Here is an 11,010-nt window from a genome sequence, read left to right as displayed (position 1 = left end):
GTCTACATATATCAGTGTTTTATTTCAACTTGTGTAAAGGATACATTTCAAATGAAAAATGTATGTCGTTATTATCTTTTAATCTTTTTTTATTCATTTGAACTCAAATTTCCGACTTCGAGTACACAGGCAAACGCATAGGCTCACAAAATCAGGTACGTCACGGGTCTTTCTATAAAGAGATACACAATTGCGCGTGCGTCAATTTGCTAGTTGTTCTTCTTGACACGCAAAATTCACCCCGCTCTGGTTTTAGCTTTAGCGAATCTAAATTTTTCAGGTAGAGTATTCCATGTCACTCATACCACACCGTATTTATTCTATAGTAACCTTGGAGGACGTTGTCCGGGTAGCGTTACTATATTGTGGCTACAGCTAGCTAATCACCATATTTTGCACCGTGCGTGGCCAAGTGGTTTTTCCCACAAGAAGGCCAGCTGCGTTGTTTCTGAGTCACCCTAAAAAATGATGTGGCCCATATAACTAGATATTAAACGCTGTCTTTATTTGTTTGTGATGACCCTCAGAATGCAGCACGGCAACAATCCAAGGCCATCTTATGGCGCCCCACCACACAAGAGGTTCAGGAACGCTAATGGAGGGGCTAACAACAGGGTAAGTTCAGTCTCCCATGGTAATCATGCCAATTGCCCCCGGTTAGAATTATAGTTGTAGTACTAGTCATTCACAACCCAGATGATGTTAATTAATCCATCCTGAAGTGTCTATTGTGATAAGAGGATTCCAAAACAGTGGTTTTGAGAGTACTGTGTACGTAGTCTTTGTATGGTCTTCTAACCGGTTTCATTCCTAAAGTTGTAGCAGTGCTCTGTGCAGAGGAAGTGGTATGGACCCTTACTAGCCGCCCTTGGCTGGACACAGACACTGGACACTGCTGGAGCAGCAGGGACTGATCAGTGCTCTCTGGTCTCCTGAGACTAAGTGTTTCTGTGGAGATGCAGCCTGCTGCACTGCCCCTCAATCGGGGCTTGAGTTACCCATTGACTACGAGATGCTAAAGAGTATTGTGGGCAGCAGGAATTCCAGATAACCCTGTTACCAAGTGTAGAAGGGCTGCAACTAACGAGGGTAACAGGGCTGGGTGTTTTCTCTGGGCAATCTCATGCCCTCTTTATCGCTGTCTTTCTTTTAAGTGGGCAGTCAGCCCCCATAACACTAATTTTCCTGCTGAGCTATTAGCACTAAGGCTCACTGGCAGCTTGGTTCTATGATGCCTTTGTGACAGATATATATTCTGATTGGAACCCCTGACTAGAGTACTTGTACTTTCGTTTCAAGGTAAAGCGCATGTGTACAGTGCAGAGTCAGTGACAGCTCAGAGTTCCCTCATGTCACTGACCGGGTCATGGAGGAGAGGCTGAAATTACATTTCTCTCTCTCCATAGAGACAGGAGTGCAGTAGGTTTCTCCGATGTGTTTTTCTGCTGTGGTCCACCTGAAGCTTTGCTTAAACCAAACCAATGTTTCTATCCAGAACCCAATCTTAAGCTGCAACCCTCTAGGGGGTCCTGACCCACTGTTTGGGGAACGGTGCAGTGGGGTTTGCCCCTCTGCTGCCTCCAGTCTCACTAATGCCTGTCTGTCTCTCTCTCCTTCGGCCTGGTTATCCCAACTGACAGAGAAAGCAGCCTAACTTCTCTGCTGACATAGGTAAGTTCTGCCTCCACACAGCATCACTGCCTCTGATAGGAGGTTGGGAGCTGTGACTTCACATCCTCCTGCCTTTTTGCTGGTGGCTGATTGGGCAGGGGGCAAGTCCAAGCGTGGGCTCTGGGCTGTGTCTGAGATTCACAACTCTTAGAGGTTGCTGTAAATGCCAGTGAACTTAGTCACTGTCCACAGGCTTAGGCTGTGTGGCTCACAAAGGCTTTTCCCTAGTGTTCATTTCAATGACTTTTTGGGGGGTCTGTCTTTGATACAATGTGCACAAATCTTTTTAGATGCATTAAAAGTAGTTTTATTTCATAAAACACTTTGGTCCATGATTTACAGTCTGAACAACTTTAGAAACCGCAACGTGAAACCTGTCCTCTCAGAAGAATGTCTAACTCTAGGGAACTCATAGGTGTGCAGGTGCTCTCTGTAGAGCTGTTGCCCCATATTGGTGCAAGTCAAATCAGTAAGGATCCTGTCTGGGTCAGATGTTGTGGGCCCACATGACTGCCGTGCATCACCCAGTTGGGTGCTACACATTGGTGGTGGATGAGATGGGATACTCCATCCCAATGTAATTTAGGGCTATCAGCCCCCGGCACAAAAATGTGGCCTCATAAGCCTATGGTAGTTCAGATGGGCAATGGATGCTGGCAGCAGGACTTTCTTTCGGGGCCTTTGTGGCCCTCAAAGAGAAGGAAGTGTTTCAACTCACTGTCTGCCAATGTGACTGGGACCTGCAGTACCCATGCAAGAGTTTCACTGCTTTGATTGGACACAGGTATGGAGGAGTGCCTGATGGGAATGAGAGAATCCTATAGCCCAGCTCTGACCTGTGTCTAGGTGGGCAGAAGAACTGCAGCCCCCACGGTTTTCAGCAGGCCTCCATACCTCAGATTGGCTTCTCTTCTGTGTAGCGGTCAGTACTATAACGTGGCATGAAACAGACCCTGGTGTGCCTTCCAGGCAACCTTCTAAGGAATCATGATCTTGTGAAGGTGGGGCTCGAATTGCACACAGCGAATCAAATGAAGTTATTTTTGGTTACCAGCAACGTTGATTACCAGCCAGAGCAGGAGATTCCAGTACTCCCAACCAATCTGTGTAGCGCACAAATGGTAAGGATTCTTACCAGACGTTGTCGATGATGCACGGCTGGAAACAGGACCTCAGAGGCTCAGAAGAGCAGGGGTTGTGTTTCTAACTGTTGTTCAGTAAATGAAGGACCTCTAAACTCCACTACAAGTCTTTTGACTGGGGGGTTGTGTAAGGAATGCACAGTGACCTTTTTAAAGCTATACCTTCTTTTGAAGTATACCTGCAGTGTTTCACTTCCTGAAGTATGAGGCTCTTCAGCTATTGGCTGCCTGCTGGTCAGATGACTGGACGTGTGGACCCTTTGGTCTCACCTGTTCGTGGGCAGGATGGCGATCTCTTTATGCAGTCTCTGCCATGTTTGTGCTTTGTGTTGACTTCTGTGCATTACCCAGTGTTCACCACCAAGGCGGGAAATGTCCAGACCATCCCCTCCTTGACCAAACAGTTGAAGGCCATCACTGGTGAGACTGTCATTGGTGAGTACCTACTCATTGCACCATGGTAGTAGCTCTATGCCCCAAAGGGTTCAAGAGATTTAAGTCAAGTCACTCCATTGCACTCTATCACTAATATAGGCTTCATGGGCCTCTATGATTTGTTTTTCAAGTCTATGATTGGTTGTTGAGATGTTTCATTGCCCATGGTTGTTTGTTAGAGCTGTCACTTATGTTCTGCAGGTCTTCAGTATGTGTGGGAGTACCGCAGCCCCAGTAAGTCAGTCCCGCCCCATTACCAGTGTAAACTCTGCAAGGTGAGCCGTCTGCAGACTGACATGCTGGCTCACATCAAGGGCTGGAAGCACTCCTTCAGATACATGGTGAGGCCATGTGTGTCACTTAACTTTCACAGTAAAAGTCCCTGTAAAAGGCTGTTGGATCTACAGGTCTATGTTATGATGCTGTGTAACTGTATGGTCTCATCTGTTCTCTAGAAGCAAAATCATTCTGCCAAGGTGCCCTTTGAGGAAGATGCTGCCACAAAGGACCATGAAGTGAGGAAGAAGGTGAAAAGAGCAGCAGCAGAGCTGGAGAAGGCAGAGGGCAGGGGACAGCTAAAGGTGAGAAGGGGGAGCAGAAAGCTATGGATGAGGAAAAGAAACCACGGCAGACTATTGAGATGCGTCGGGGGGGACCTCTCTGGTGCTGTTGGTTATTGACTTGATTCTGTACGGTGTTTTCAGGTGATTCTGAAGGAGCCCAGTGAGGTCCAAGCGTTTGCAGGACTACGTACGTTTTTCTGTTTATTCTCAAGTTTGTCTGAATCTCATTGTGCTCAGTCTGTTTTTAAATGTACTGTGGTTTTGACATATCTCCCTGTCATCACAGGTTCAGCAATCCCCAACATGGGGCCACCAGGAGGGATGGGAGCTAGAGGACCAAAACCAGGTGAGAGCGTGTGTGGGGGAGAAGTGTAAGGTTGCCTCTGAGGTGATAATCTCCCGTGGGCAGATTCTGAATGTAGACTGAGATAATCTGCAAGGACTGAATGGGATGCGTGAGATCCGAGCAGCATTAGTTCCGGTTTTGTTTTTCATCACTGGTTATTTGGCCTTATTGGGTAAAGGCGGTGCTTAACCTGCTTCGCCTCAAGTGCTTCGCGGGGCGGGGGGGGCTTTAGTTGAGTTTGTTTGCAATTTCAAACAAGTATAAATAATCACGCAGCTGTCCAAATTACTTGAGATTTTACTTCTTGGTTAACAGAAATTGCTGAGGTGATAAGACCTTTGTTGTGTGCTTGACTGGTCTATGTTGGGATGCAGTGTGTAGTAGTCCAAATGCAGTCTTTTGTCTCCCTCTAGGTGGCAGGTTTGCAGAGCCTCTGTTCCCAGGGGAGTTCCCTCTCCAAGGCGGCCTCCTCAACTACCCCATGGGTGGTATGGGGGGCTACTCTGACCCCCTTTCTCGCTCCACTCCCTCTACAGCCTTCCAGAAAAGGGACATGAGCTTCCGAGGCTACCCTGACAATACAGGGGGGCAGAGGCTGGGGGTTTCAGCCGATGGCTTTGGGCTGGGAAGGGACGGAGGCTTTGGCCAGGAGGGGCTGTTGGGGGAGAGTCCGGGAAGCCGCTACCCTGATGAGTTCAGAGGGGGACAGATGGGAAGTGGATCAGGCCAAGGGTTGATGGGAGCTGTACCTGAAACCAGCAGCCTTCCGTCCACACTGCTCAAATACCTGGTGAGTGGAACTGTGTGTGAAACTATGCTTTCCCGTGTTATTTAAACATGCTGTGTGTGTTGAGGGTCTGTTTCCTGTGTGTAGGACAATTTCCAGATCGAGAACGAGGGTGATGCTCAGATCGTGCTGAAGGTGACACAGAAGCTGACGGATGTCCTAATGGACTACAGACTTAGGAGTGTTTCCTCGGTATGCCGTGCACACACACACACCGTGCTCTGTCAGCTGCAATACCAGTGCAACAAACAGCTCTCAGGTGCTTCCTGTAACAGGAACTGGTGACGTGAGGATAAATGTCACTTGATTCAGTCCTTTAATCCACTTCCTGTCTGTGTTCAGTCAGTGATTTATTGCTGTTGATTATGGCAGTGCTCTAGAACCTTCTGTGTTCTGACAGCACACGTCCTTACTGTCTAAACCTGTTCCTTGTGTACTCCCATACAGTCGTAAGGTAGATGGTGCGATTCAGGAAACCACAAAGAATTCCTCAGTAGTTTGTCCCCTTTGATGTTTTCCTTGATTCAGTGTATGTGCGTTTGTCTCCAGCAGGGTCCTAGTATGAAGAGCGGTTCGTCGCTGGGCTCCATGAGCTACTCCGATTCTCCCAGAATGGCTAGCGGTAGTGACCGCTTCTCAGGTGGCTTCTCTGGGAACCTTTCCGGTACGCACGGCCCCAGTTGAAAAATTAAATACACACACGTCCAGCCTTTTAATGGCTGTAGTTTGGTTCAGAAATCTACAGTACATCAGTCTCATCTATGATCTCCTCTCTGCAGGCCCTTCCAGATACTCTGATGGTCCATCCAGGTACTACAACTAACTGATCCATCCCCACGTGACATCCATCTTCCTGGGGTAACCCATCCACCACCTCCGCCTCACCCCCAAGATATACCCTGAGTCCATGGGGTCTGCAGCTGTCTGTCTAGCCACTGAAGAGGATTTTTATTTTATATAGTTATAATTTTCCTTCAAAGCAGAAACTCTGATACAATTGTGTACTTATTAGTGCAGACTTTGTTTTTACATAACTTATTTTGACATGAATAGATTGGACCAAAGTTTGACTTTTAGTTTTAATTATTGTCTGTATTCATATGTGATTTTGGCATATATTTTACTGGGGTTTCTTGGATGAATCTTGTTTAATGTTTAGAAATTAAGTGTTAGATAGAAAACAAGTGTAATGTTTAGGGAAACAGATGTTTGGTGGTAAATGGGTTACTGATGTACTGACTGCTGTTTGAGTTGGGCTTGTCATCGCTGTTTTTCTCCACACCTGGCTTCACCTGCAGTATCGTCTGAGACCAGCCACCCTGACAGCTGATGAAACTGAGGAGTATTTCTGTCTGTATTAAAGCCCTTTTGTGGGGGGAAACTCATTCTGAGTGGCTGGGCCTGAACGGAATCCCAGGATTTATAGTGCATTTGGAAAGTATTCAGACACTGACTTTTTCCACATTTTCTTACGTTATAGCCGTATTCTAAAATGTATTAATTTACACACACACTACCCAATAAGTAAAAACAGGTTTTTTGAAATGTTTGCAAATGAATTAAACTGAAATATATTTGCATAACTATTCAGACCCTTTACTCAGTACTTTGTTGACGCACCATTGCCAGCAATTACAGCCTCGTTGTCTTCGGTAAGACGCTACAAGCTGTATTTGGGGAGTTTCTCTTGTTCTCTGCAGATCCTTTCAAGCTGTCAGATTGGATGGGGAGCATCACTGCATAGCTATTTTCAGGTCTCCAGAGATGTTTGATTGGATTGAAGTCTGGGCTCTGACCGGGTCACTCCAGGACATTGACTTGTTCTGAAGCCACTCCTGGGTTGTCTTGGCTGTGTGCTTAGGGTCGTTGTCCTTTTGAAAGTGAACCTTCGCCCCGGTCTGAGGTCCTGAGCACTCTGGAGCAGGTTTTCATCATGGATCTCTCTGTACCTTGCTCTGTTTGTCTTTCCCTTGGTCCTGACTAGTCTCCCTGCCACTGAAAAACATCCCCACATCATGATGCTGCCACCATACTTCACAATAGGGATGGTGCCAGGTTTTCTCCAGATGTGACGCTTGGCCTCCAGGCCAAAGAGTTCAATTTTGATTTCATCAGACCAGAGAATCTTGTTCCTCATGGTCATTGTCCTTTAGGTGCATTTTAGCAAACTCCAAGCGGGCTGTCTTGTGCCTTTACTGAGTGGCTTCCGTCTGGCCTCTACCATAAAGGCCTGATTGGTGGAGTGCTGCTGAGATGGTTGTCCATCTGGAAGGTTCTCCACAGAGGAACTCTGGAGCTCTGTCAAAGTGACCATCGGGTTCTTGATAACCTCCCTGACCAAGGCCCTTCTACCCCGACTGCAGCCAGCTCTAGGAAGTCTTGGTGGTTCCAAACTTCACTTCTTGCTCTGACATGCACTGTCAACTGTGGGACATTATATAGACTGGTATGCCTTTCCAAATCCTGCCCAATCAATTTAATTTGCCACAGGTGGACTCCAAACAAGTTGCAGAAACATCAAGTATGATCAATGGAAACAGGATGCACCAGAGCTCAATTTTGAGTCTCATAGCAAAGGGTCTGAATACTTGAGAATATGGTATGTTTTTTTATTTGTAATAAATTTGCAAACATTTCTAAAAAACATGTTTCCGCTTTGTCCATATGGGTTGTGTGTAGATTGAGGGGCAAAATGTATTTAATCCATTTTAGAGTACTTTCCAAATGCACAGTATGGAGGCTATTGTTCCTTCGATGTAAAACTGGAACTGTGCATCACCCAGGGGATTCTATGAGTTGTATTTTATCTGATCCAACAAAATAGGGAACTGAAAATAAACTGTCTCAGTGGTGTCATCTATGCTTCTCCAGCTGTGTGAGAAATGTTGCTGGCTCTCAAGTTGACCTTAAATATACCATAAACGCAGTGAATTGACATACTAGCATAATTGAAAACAGTTTAATAAGAGTTTGAATCAAAATCAGGTCATTTTGGTAACATTTAATTAGTGACAAAAATACACAAATATTGGTTTCAAAGTAATTTTTGGAATGAAAAATCCAATAAAAGAAATAAGGAATGTCAGAAGAGAAATGAAATGCTGTCCTGTTGCCTGATATACTGTTTCTGGTTTTCAAACATTGTCACAATGTTGCACAGTGTGAAATGCATTTAAATCAACCTGCAGGTGTAGAATGATTTGCCACCATTGGTATTATAGAAATATTAAAGGGTCTCTATACCATGGGAGGTCTTGAAATTAAAGTTGGAATCATTGGATATTGACTCATATCCAGTTTAGACTTGTCCAAATGTAACTGTTGACTGACTGGAGGGTATGGGGTTAACACTTCTCGAAGCCACTACGCCTCAAGGATGCTCATTCCAGTGATGAGCTCAGTCCTAAAGTGCCATCTTTAGAGTTTTATGGACAATCTCAGATGACACCCTATCCTCCAGATTCCACTACTTCCAACCAGATCCCCATGTGGCTCTGGTCAACAGTTGTCCAGTATTTCTCAATTGGTATAGCATGGCACTTGCAACGCTAAGTTTTGGGTTTCAATTCCCACGGGGGACCAGTAGAAAAAAGTATGCACTCACGGGGTGCTGTCGCTTTGTTGTGCTCTCCTGGCTGATTAGACTGCAGTCCTCTATAAGAGCGTCTGCTAAATGACAAATGTAAATATGAGGAGTAGGTCATCTTCCTCACGCATTCCTTTTCACGATGTCCTCCATCTGCTGGAAGCTGATACAGGTGAGCAGCACTCTGGTCCCCATACATGTCTTGCCATGTCGTTTCTGGGCCTGTGTGGCAAAATCCTCCGTTTTAAACTGAGCCACAGCCTCACCGATGCCGTTGCCATCTTGATCACGCAGAATGTAGATAAACTGTTCAGTCAGAGGAATGTCGCAGAAAAAATCTTTTATTTCCATTTTCGTCACGTCTGACTGGAGGTTTCGTACGTAAACGCATGTCTGTGCTGTGGGAAACTGTCTCACCCTGACTCTCAATCTGATGTTTCTCCTCGCTTCGCTCCGACACTGCTGATGTGGTCTTGGGGTTGCCATGGTGTCTCCCAGTTGACAACATGGCTTGCATCTTCTCCTTGGTGACAGAGGAGACGTCTATGGCCTGGGAACCAACATGGCAGCCATTGAGGTTCAAAGCATAAACGTAGTCTTCCGTTTGGTCGAATATTACAAACACTGTATCTGTCCTCATGCTATCCTTATACAGTAAGTGTAATATTTTGCTGTTGGCGATGTTCGGACAGCCAAACAATTCTTTTATCTCAGTCTTCGTTATTGTTTTGGATAGATTTTTGGCCATAATACAGTACTCCACGCTCGGTGAAAGGGACTCACAGGATCTGGGCCTCTTCGGTGACCGTGACAGCGACCTGTCCTCAGAGCGCCTCTTGGCCCAGGTCCTGTGTGTTTCTCTGTCAGGCTCATACAAGCTTTGTCTTTGGGTTCTGTATGAGGGCCTTGCCCTTTCCTGGTGCTGCATTTCCTTGGATTCTAATGAGGGTCCATCTCTCTGGATTGTATACGAGGGTATTTCTTGGGGGTTGTATGAGGTTCTATCTCTCTGCGTTGTGGGCCTATACAAGGGGTTTTCCAAGGGGTCATATGAAGGGTTCTGACACTGCTGGATGGCATAGCTCCACATCTCCTCAGAGGCCCCACGGACCTCCACGCTGATGCGGCCCAGTTGCTGGTGGTTGAAGCTTAGAGCATCACATGCGTCCTGGGCATGCCCAAACTTTACAAGGCAGCCCTGTCTCACGCCCAGCTTCACATTAGCTATCACATCCTGGACCAACAGGCCTTTGAAGAAGTGGCAGATCTCCTGGCTGGTGACTGTCTTTGGCAGGCCAAAGAGCCTGACGTAGCTTGGTCTTGGCCTGTAAGCCTCATCTGATCTCCTTAGCTCACCCCCAGGCACAGCTGTGTTATCAGCCCTGAGCACAGGACCGACAGCTGCACTATCGGCCCTAAGCACAGGACCAGGTGCTGCTGTCGCTTTGTTGTGCTCTCCTGGCTGATTAGACTGCAGTCCTTGGATAACAGCAACAAGGCCGAACAGTAGGGCTGTGACAGGGTCGGGCAAGGGTGCTGCCGGGGTCAGCAAAGGCTTCTTCTCAGGTAACAGCGCTGGAAGGAGCTTCTCCCTCTGTAATTTGGACTCCATTTTTCGTTGCAGTTCTGCGATGCTACTAATATGTAGGGTCACCGGAGACTTTCTAAGAAGAGTTCCAGAGCGCCTCATTGCGTGCTGGCCATCTCTCTCTGTAGTGAACACAATGAACGCTTCACCAAGGTGTCCTCCTATAATATATACACCACCTTCTGGGATGTATAAGTTGGTAAAGAATCTGCGTATGTCTTCAGTCCCGGCCTCAATATTCAGACCCTGCAACCGAAGTACTATGGTCATATTTAACTCCTTTTATCTGGCAACCAGAGATCTGGAAACAGATACAACAAACAAGAAAATCAGTCTTTAACATGAAGCAGAAATCGAGTTGTTTATCATTTTGTTGCTGTTCTTAAATGTATTAAATATTTAAATGGGCACATAATTTTTTACTTCTATTAAGAACATCCAAATTCCAGAATTTCCATAGAAATTAAACACGTTAAATAACCAACAACACAACTGATGAACGCTGGCCCGCGGTACATTATTATGATGAACACCTGGTTGCCTAGCTAGTTGGCACGGTGGCTGTGAAATGAGACTAGCTAGCCTGCCCTGTAAGACGAAACATTTAAGAATATTTCAGTTAAAAAGGTAAACAGCTCAACTCCTCAAATTACTTACCAGATGAAAACCATAACAACTCTGACTCCTCTGTATTTTAACCTTTATATCGTAATTTTATGTGATGCTGATAGGTCTAAATGTTGTCCCTTTACAAGCCCGACCACATTAACTGTGGACGAGCTGCCACATGCGCGCATTTTATGGGGAAGTAGGGAGGCGCGAGAAAAGTGGCGCGAGCACGCCCCAAAAGACAGAAGGGGTTGTGGGTAAAATAACAGGAAGTCAGTTTCTC

General features: G+C 46.1%; 2 protein-coding genes across 4 annotated transcripts; one reads left to right on the top strand and one right to left on the bottom strand.

The window, feature by feature from the left end:
• The first annotated feature begins 185 nt into the window (after positions 1-185).
• si:ch211-197h24.6 lies at positions 186-6,469 on the top strand. 3 transcript variants are annotated; one of them, XM_038977240.1, is made up of 12 exons: positions 186-280; positions 528-615; positions 1,641-1,671; positions 3,165-3,248; positions 3,450-3,589; positions 3,704-3,829; positions 3,953-3,998; positions 4,098-4,157; positions 4,571-4,947; positions 5,032-5,136; positions 5,494-5,608; positions 5,724-6,469. In XM_038977240.1, exons 2-12 carry the CDS (start codon positions 529-531, stop codon positions 5,765-5,767), a joined length of 1,215 nt encoding a protein of 404 aa, XP_038833168.1. In that variant the 5' UTR covers positions 186-280; position 528; the 3' UTR covers positions 5,768-6,469. The 3 variants fall into 3 exon arrangements, with proteins under 3 accessions (XP_038833168.1, XP_038833167.1, XP_038833166.1); XM_038977239.1 differs by lacking the exons at positions 186-280; positions 528-615; positions 1,641-1,671 and having other exon boundaries at positions 1,694-3,248; positions 5,497-5,608; XM_038977238.1 differs by lacking the exons at positions 186-280; positions 528-615; positions 1,641-1,671 and having other exon boundaries at positions 1,694-3,248.
• A 1,121-nt stretch (positions 6,470-7,590) lies between these two features.
• Positions 7,591-10,879, bottom strand: LOC120031463 (RNA-binding protein 12B-like). Its single transcript, XM_038977236.1, has 2 exons — positions 10,776-10,879; positions 7,591-10,419 (listed from the first exon to the last, which is right to left on the bottom strand). The coding sequence occupies exon 2, from the start codon at positions 10,386-10,388 to the stop codon at positions 8,841-8,843; it is 1,548 nt and encodes a 515-aa protein (XP_038833164.1). The 5' UTR covers positions 10,389-10,419; positions 10,776-10,879; the 3' UTR covers positions 7,591-8,840.
• Positions 10,880-11,010: the final 131 nt, after the last annotated feature.

Source organism: Salvelinus namaycush, chromosome 37 (genome assembly GCF_016432855.1).
Source record: "Salvelinus namaycush isolate Seneca chromosome 37, SaNama_1.0, whole genome shotgun sequence".
Lineage (NCBI taxonomy): Eukaryota > Metazoa > Chordata > Actinopteri > Salmoniformes > Salmonidae > Salvelinus > Salvelinus namaycush.
The sequence above is the reverse complement of the archived record's forward strand: the minus strand, read 5'-3'. Positions and strand labels throughout refer to the sequence as shown.